This window comes from Spermophilus citellus, assembly GCF_964194105.1.
Source record: "Spermophilus citellus genome assembly, chromosome: 7".
NCBI lineage: Eukaryota > Metazoa > Chordata > Mammalia > Rodentia > Sciuridae > Spermophilus > Spermophilus citellus.
In genome coordinates, this window is record NC_138188.1 from 50,772,946 (window position 1) to 50,781,523 (window position 8,578).

At 44.5% G+C, this 8,578-nt stretch overlaps 1 protein-coding gene across 3 annotated transcripts in view; it reads right to left on the bottom strand.

Annotated features, from left to right (window-relative positions):
- Window positions 1-8,267, bottom strand: part of MME (membrane metalloendopeptidase) — an 82,039-nt gene extending 73,772 nt beyond the window's left edge. Inside the window, exons 1-3 of one of the 3 annotated variants that reach the window (XM_081301717.1) lie at window positions 7,757-8,267; window positions 3,484-3,650; window positions 2,619-2,654 (exon numbers count right to left, since the gene is read on the bottom strand). In XM_081301717.1, coding sequence (XP_081157843.1) covers window positions 2,619-2,654; window positions 3,484-3,640 — 193 coding nt within the window. In that variant the 5' untranslated portion in view covers window positions 3,641-3,650; window positions 7,757-8,267. The other 2 variants (XM_081301719.1, XM_081301718.1) reach the window with 2 other exon arrangements.
- Window positions 8,268-8,578: the final 311 nt, after the last annotated feature.

An 8,578-nucleotide genomic window follows, 5' to 3' on the forward strand; every position in this document is an offset into this window, starting at 1 on the left:
TATATTAACAAGTTAATTTAATATGTTACTATAATATGTTATAAATACGTTCTAATATATTACATATATTAAAAACATTTAAATTATAGGTGCCCAGACTTCAAGATGGTCCTGAGCCTTCTGCAGGGTCTTGCTCTTGCCCAGCTCAGCCTGACTTCTGCTCCTTGAGCTCAGAGGATCACAGGGAGAAGCAGCTTTGCCAGAACACCCCTTCCACTGGGAGAAAGATTCAAGTTGGAGCCAACTTTAAAGAAAGCACCTTGGGTACCAATTCCTACTTTTCCAACCCTCAAGATGAAGGTCAGTGCTCAGGTTTGAACACCCCCAGACTTCTACCGTAACTATATGACTGGAGTGAGATTTCTATCTTTCTTTCCTTTCCATACGCTCCGTGCTTCTCACTCTTCTTTATGACGTGCTTCTGCCCAGGGTTTCCTCTAGAGTTTTCTGAATCTGCAACAACTTCTAAAAGAAATAGTAGCTGCATTTTCGGTGGCAGAAAAAATTTCTAACCAGCCAAGGACTGCATGTATGTGCGTGGAACAGTGAGCCCAAGAGAGCAGGAGGAAGAGTAACTGCAAACATTAAGGTGTCCTCACAGCCTGTGAACCAACGAAGAAGGAAGAGAGACAGCCTGACCATGAACTTGGTATCACGGAAGCTATTTCTATGGGGCATTTCTCTGCCAAAATGTAGTTCTTGAGGTGTTTTACACTTGACATGATTTCTAAGTTAACATGAAAAGATGCAGGTTAAATACATTTTGGTGAGTTGAGAATTTCCAGACTCTATTCAAGAACCATGTCCCCAAATCATGAATTCACAAGGTTCCAGATTCCAGACGTCACTCTGCTCTGTGATGTGGGTACTACAGCAGGAATCTGCCTAGAGCTCTGGGGAAAGCCACCTGGAGGGGGTTTACAAAAATGTGTCTACCTAGTTGAAGAATCCAATTTCTTCCAAATTAAATTGTAATAAAAATGAAGACAGGGAAAAAACAGGTAAGCGAGAGGAGAGGACTTGTACACTAAGAGATCAGAGTCCCAAGGACAGAAGAACTGACCCTAGTGAGGTCAGCACCTATGTAGAGGTTTCTCAAGACTGGACAAGCATGAGCATAGACAGCGTGGCTGATAGAGAGAGAAAGAGGCGTGGGAGGAGCTGCGGGGGAGTAAGCAGTCTCTTTGGCAGTTGGGTGCAATGACCCTGGACATCTCCCAGGCAAAGTAGCTATGTAGCATTTCCCCAGAGAACAAACAAACGTCTTTGTTTCTGAGAAAGCCCTTGGATGGGAAAGTACATGCCATCATGTGGAGCAGTAAGCGGCTGAAATCCAATCAGGTCTCCCTCCAGTTCCCTACGGTGCATATCTCGGGATGTGGGATCATCACACCTGAGGCCCAGAGCAGAGTGTCCACTAACAAGCAACACAGAAAAGCAAAGGGCACCAGACCCCACTACTCCCAGGCACCTCCCCTGGTTATCTTGCAGTTTAGTAAACAACAGAAACCCAGGTAATAATTTCCAACAGAAAATGGTTAAAGGGCGTAAGTGTGGCATTCATGCCCCAGGAAGCTGCATTCAACTCCGTAGCTGTCCTCCTGAGGCAGGGACACGTGCTCCTCTCACGTCCTCCTCTGACTTCTGTTCCTTCTATCCTCGTGACTGACGTCTTCTTCAATTTGACCCCATGCCTCTGCTCTTCTCCTTTTGAGAACCCAAATATTCCTGAGGCTCCCACTGTCCCCAAGCTGACAGATCCAAATCTGAGCTTCTTATGCCACCTCCACCGACCATCCTGCTCATCCTCCCTCCCTCAGATGCTCCTCTCAGCTCAGCCAGCACCTCCTCATTCATCTCCCAACCACTCTACTTGTGAGTGGCCGCCACTACCCTCCTCAGTGCCTTGGATATTAAACAGTGGCCTCATTTCTAGCTCATTCATGTCCCTCGTTTCAGTTAGCAAGACAGTTCTCCACAGCCATCTGGGGCTCCCTGCCCACTGCCTCCACTGAGCCCTGGCTCCCTGCAGGTCACAGGCAGCTGCCACTGCTTGCTCTGTCCACTCCACCTGGTGTAGCGCTTCCAGACCACACCTTATTCAGGAGGAGATCTGCTTCCCCTCACCACCGCACTGAGGCTACACATGGCCTTTCAAGGCTTTCTACCACATATGCCTGTCCATCAAGCCTGCTTCCATGTCCCAGACCCCTTCAAGGCATTTCCCACACCCTGACTTCCCCACCTAGCCCAAGATGACCACAGGTCACTTCTTCCTCAGAGCTCACACCTGAGATGATTGAGCACTTAATGGTGTGCTCACCATCCCTGCCTTCATTTTCTTTATCCAACTACATAGTGAGTTTCATAAAAATAAACATATAGTTCTTTATCACGTCACCCTATACCCCGGAGCTAAAACAGTGAATTATTTTTTAGAATAGGCAAGTTATTTAATCTACTACTTCAATGCATTTTGGTATTTCTTGATTACAAAGCCAGACACAAAAATAAGTGGTCTATAATGAGGAAGAATATAAACAAAGCAAATGTGGAGATACATCTATTAGCACTTTGTTTTCAAATGTTATACATTAAATGCAAAGACAATTGCTTACCTGATTTGATGCAGTCTGATGATTTGCAAACGCCATCTAGACAAAGAAGAGTATATGCATAAGTATTTGCATGCTTTCTATTTTATTCTTCTCTTTTAAAAACTGACCATTAAATAGCAACTCCTTAAAAACTTTATGTTATATATAATTGCCAATGGCTAGAAAATAATAGAGGGAGAAGATAGGAAAATCCTAAATTTTAATTTGATTATGAAGAGAAATGTGTTGTTATTATCATCTCTAAAAACTAAGCTTTAGGCCTGACTAATTGAAATAATCAGTTGTTCTAGTTATCTTTCAGTAATCACTTTTTCCCATTAAAGAATCTTTACTAATCCCTATTGTGAAAAATGTCCAAGACTCAAATTAGACTTCTTAAATTCCTGTGAAACTCTTCAGAATTTCCATGGCACAGCAAAAATTGACTAATTGCTGAGGCTGGCCATAAAACTGTGTATATTTTAATAAAATAAAATTATATATTAGGGGGCTGGGGTTGTTGCTCAGTGATAGAGCACTTCCCTAGCATGTGTGAGGCACTGGCTTCAATCCTTAGCACCACATTTAAATAAGTAAAATAAAGGTTTTTGAAAAAAAAAAAAATATATATATATATATATATATTCATAAAGTAAACATGAAGGCCCTAAATATATTTGGCAATTAATAACTTTGCTCCAACATAAAAGGCAGTGTACTTGAGCCCACTCAAGTTCATTGTTTCAACATACGGGTGTTACACTATACAAGTGAATCCTGTGTTGCCACATGTCTCTGTTCTTAAGGTATCTGTTGGGTGATGGCAGGAGCAGGAGATGGAGACCCTTCTCTTTGCCCTGCTGACACCCAGCATGGGGTCACTCACCGTCATAGGTTGCATAGAGCGCGATCATGGTCACGGCTATGATGGTGAGCAGCAGGACGAGGACCGAGAGGCTGATCTCCAGGGGGGTCCATCTCGGCTTCTTTGGCTTTGGAGTGTTGATATCAGTTATATCCATCTGACTTTCCGATCTTCCCATCACCTAAAATCTGCAGATAAACACAAAAATCTTAACAAATAGATAAGAATAAACTGTGTATAATTTTATAAATGCTTAATGTGGCTCAATAAAAGTAAAAGGTTAATTTATTTCAGATTAGAAATAAAAGTCGTTGTTGAAAAGTCAAAACGTAGATGCTGAAAGCAAAGAATATACAGCCATGTGAATTCCACAGGCCCCAGTCACAACCTTTCTGTTTTGTTTTGCTGTCACTGAAGATTCCATCAATGTTATACAAAGCGAGTTTGTTAGACACTCACATAGTTTTAGTGCAGAAGTTCATAAGCAAATAAGGGGCTGTACCATCATTAAGAAAGCTTTCAACTCACTCTTGTGAACTCTGGACTAACGTCAAAGGTGGATTTTACATCTTGCTCCAGTGGTTTATTTTACAAGCTCAAAATCAATGACTAATACCTTGAGGTTTTGACTAAGCAATAATTTGAAATATGATTACAGATAGAAAACAAAAGGAACAAACACTTGAGGTAGTTTAGTCATAAAAAACAACTTTTGTTTTTACAGCTCAAAATCACTACTCCTGCTGATAGAGGCATCAGTTAACTGGTCAGACAACATTCTGAAGACGTCAACTCAGAGACCAAAAGTCAGTGGAATGAAAGATATTAGCCATATCAACGTTTCTTTTGCAACCAAAGGAGAAAAAAAAAAATGATCAAAAAAGCCTACCTTGCAGATTAGGGTATCAGCCCTTAAGCCAAATATTTAACTTATATAAATTAGTGTTATTCCTTCTACCAACTATAGCTGACATCTAGTAGGTTCTTTCCATGTGCCAGCATCAGTTCTTAGAGTTTTCCACAACCTGATTCATTTTACCTCCACAAGGTGGATATTAATATTCCAATTCTAGGAAAGTAGGCCACAGAGAAGTCAGGTAACTTGTCCAAGCCCACACAGCAAGTCAACATTCTTTCTAAGAGACACCTAACTGCACTATCATTCCAAAACTTAGTTTAAAAATCTTTAGTTTTTGTACTTGACTATATGAAAGAACTTCTGAGATGAACAAATTAGCTGTGGAATTTAGTAGGTGTAGAATTTAGTCCCTAGATTAAGTAACTGCTCAGAAATGTTCTTTCAGATAAAGATCTTTGTTGAATTCACACACACAAGTCCCTGAGGGTGTGTTTTGTAGAAACTGAGCCACTAGAGAAAGGAGAAACAGACTGGCCATTTGAGGTGTGGTCTGGGAGACCCAGCAGACAATAAGGTGCTCACTTCCTCCAGGGAGTCATTAATAAGTGAACCATAACTGGACTTTACAGTCCTGGATGCAAAGTCTTAAGCACTCTGTCCCTTTGATTACATGAGGCTATAATCAAGGACAGACTATCAAATAAAAATATTTTATTGGACAATGAAAACCACGTCTGCTCAATGAAAGTGGGATGTAATGTACCTGAATGTTAAAATGTCTTACTTAATGGTTATGTAACTCAGTAGCACAGCCCCTGGGGTTATGATATGGAATTGCATTGACTGTAGTTCTAATTTAATAGAGGTGACAATTGGGCAAAGAAAAGGCAGGAACAAATTTAATACCTGGACACTCTACAGAGAGGCAAACAATCAAACGAGTAATTCTCCCAGTCCTCTTCAATTTCTAGTCCTGCCTTAAAGAACACCTAAATATTAATCACATCTGCTTTAGGATTTCTCTCCTCTTGCTCTAGTAATATTTCAGAAGACAAATCAAGAGACATGTTTTACTGGGTTAAAAAAAAAAAACTTTCTTATTTTATTTATTTTTCTTTCTTTCTGAGAAACATGACTCAGTGTCTCTGTAAAGTAAACTTGAGACTGGGGAACCAGGGCAGTGCTCTTTGGCACCACCAAGCTTCCCAGTGTGGCACAGCTGGTGGGCAGGCATTTCTCGCTCCCTCTGGGCTACCTTCCCTGGCTTCTCTCCCTTATCCTTCAGCATGGAGAATGGAGGCAGCCGCAGGAACAGCTATGGGGAAATTCAGGTAGCGACCCAGGTTACTAGCCCTTGGACTTCATCAAAAGAATATCATCTTGAGTCACCATCAGACTTTTTCTCCATCTCTTAAAAAGCTTTGTAGATTCTTTTTGCCCTTAAGTAGCACTTTTTAACAGTATTGAGCAAAAGTGGGAAAGCTGCAAGTTTAACCTCTTAATTAACTTTGTCATTCATTTTCAGTTAATTCCAGATGATATGCCATTTTCTTTGAAGAAAACAGGGGTCAGGATACTGAATCTCAGGAAAGGACATAGCACTAACTCCTAGTTACCTGAACTTCCAATTTAATCATATACAACCACATTTAAGAGAGAGGGCTAAAGGGCACATGGAAATGAAAAAAATATGAAAATTATATAAAGTTGATACTTGGATTCTCATATAAAGCAGGGTATGCAAAAACATTCCTACATTCTTAAAATACTTCACCTTAACTAGAAATGTGTTAAAAAGCTTCAACTAAAAACCAGATACCACCCCAGAGGGGAGTAGATGATTAGGACCCTGAAAACTTCAACTTGACATTCTCAGAATTAATTATCATTTTGCTTGAATATAAGCTGAATTCCAAAGCAATATGATGTAGCAATTCTCATTCTCACACTGGTACAGCATTAAGTATCCATTTATCAGACTGTCAAATCATGAAACCTGGAGGATAACCCATTTGTGCAAGGGAGATCTGAGTTCTAAGCAATTTCATCTTCACAGCATATTATAACATTAACTTATTTCTACAAGTCCCTGAGGTTTGGTAGGTAATGACAGTTTGCATTCATGGAAACTGAGGCACAGAAAAGCAAAACAGGTTCCATATTGAGGCTGCAGAAGCTGAGGAAGAGGGTACTCAGTTGAAATCCCCACGTTTCCCACATATCAGTTAAGCCAGTGCTTCCAGGGTCTGAAGTATGGAGTCCTGGACACAAAGTCCCAACAACATTACTCCCAGAGGCACAGGGCATCCAGTCTGAGAAACTACAATATCGTTTTTTAAAGAGCTGGAACCCAGCAAAAATGCAAGGGAGTGAAGCTACCCGCTCTCAGAGCCTATTTGCTCTGAGTAGCAGCTTCCAAACGCTGACGCTGCAAGCCAGATACTAGTTTCCAGTTTAATAAAACTGCCATTTGAATCACATATGGAGGAGAAATAGACTTGATTGAGAGGCTGAAGAGGGATGATCGGTTGCAATTACCCTTATTTTAAAACAGTACAAATAGACTGAAACTGGTTAAGTAAGGAAAAGGTCTTTTAAAAAAACTTCCATCTACAAAAGAACACCCTCCATGCCGCACCAACCAACCCTTGTGAGATTTAAGCATAAATTATATAATAGGAAATCAAGGTTCAAAGCGAGACGAAGAGGTGGAATCATGAAAAGATCTTCAGGTTAAGAAAAGAAAAAAAAATAGAAAAGTGAGTTAAATGAGGAGAAAATCCGACAGAAACCAAAATGAAAACAAACCTTGCTTTTTTAAAAAACCAGTGTCTGTACAGCGGAATGGCAAATTCCCAGCCCCCAAATCAACCCCGGTGCAATTTGGTAGCGCAGATCTCGGTAACCAAACATAACTCCCAGGCAGAGGCTGCAGGGAGCTATGGAAATGAACCTGGAGAGTCGACCTGACATCACTCGCAGAGCCCTCCTCCCCGGCACCCTCGGCCCCTTCCCTCCCCTCCCCTGCGCTCCGCTCCGGTCCCGGCGGCGGCTCCTTCCCAGGGCACGCCTCCTGCGCCCACGCCGCGGGGCCAGGGGCGCCAGCCGCTGCCCGCGCCCGCCCAGCGCCCCGGGCGACCCCTGCGCCCCAACCCCGGGTGCAGCCGGCCCTCCCGGGACTCACCAGCACGATTCGGGAGAAGTTGGAGGCTGAGCAGACACATCCCGACCAATGAGCGCGCGGGGCGGGCGGCCCGGAGCTTCGCCGAGCGCCCGTCGCTCCGTGCGTCCCCCGGCGCCCGGAGGCGCGCGCTCCGGCCGGCCGGTTGCGCCGCGCCAAGGCCGGACTCCAGGGAGCGATCGGCCCGGGGCGGCCGGAGCGGCAGGGCGACGGGGAAGCCCGGCATCCCTCGGACCCGCGCGCGAGGGACTCACCGTGGCCTCTCAGCAGATCCCGCGCGGGGAGTTGGGCGGCTGCTCCCGCCTGCGCCCGGCCGAGCTTCGCCACTTGCACATCTCCGCGCCCCGCGCGTCTCGGCGCGCTCAACCCCGCCTCGCAGCCGCAGGACCAGCGAGAGGAGCAGTTCCCTGGGTGACCTGAAGGTTTCCGCTAGGTCTCCCAAATCCTGCCACATCACGCGAGGGGGCCGGCACGGGGCGGGGGCGGCGAGAAAGTCCCGGCTCCGGGTCCCCCACCTCACCATTCCCAAAAGGGCCTTGCCAAACATTCTTGGAATTGCTTAGCTTGGGGCTTTCAAGAAAACAATGCACCGGCTCTTCGGGATTCTGTAGTGCGGGTGAAGGTCCCTTGGCCTCCCTAGTGGACTAGGGCAGTAATGCTTCTCCTTCTGGCTCGCCTTCGCTCCTGCCCGTCCCTTTCCTCCTGCGTCCAAGCTTCCTTCCTCCCTCTCTCCTTTATTGATTTTTCACTCTCTTCCTCCTTTGTATTTCTTTCCTTTTCCTCCCTCCTTTTCCTTCTCCCTCTCTTCTCGTCTCCCTTTCTTTTTCTTCCTCAGAGCAACACGATGCCAGGATTTGCACTGAAACTCTCCACTCCCGCCTCCTGACTCTGAGGCATCTTCTACCTGTGTGTGTGTTTCGGTTGGGGGTTACAGGGTGGGGAGTGAGAAAGACCGAAATAAAATGCTAAAGCGCGCCTACCTACTAAAATAAGCTGGGGTGTGTCGGGACCCTAATCAACGTCATGCTGCTAAGCAGCACACACCATTTCGCTCAAGACACTGAGATTCCTTCTTG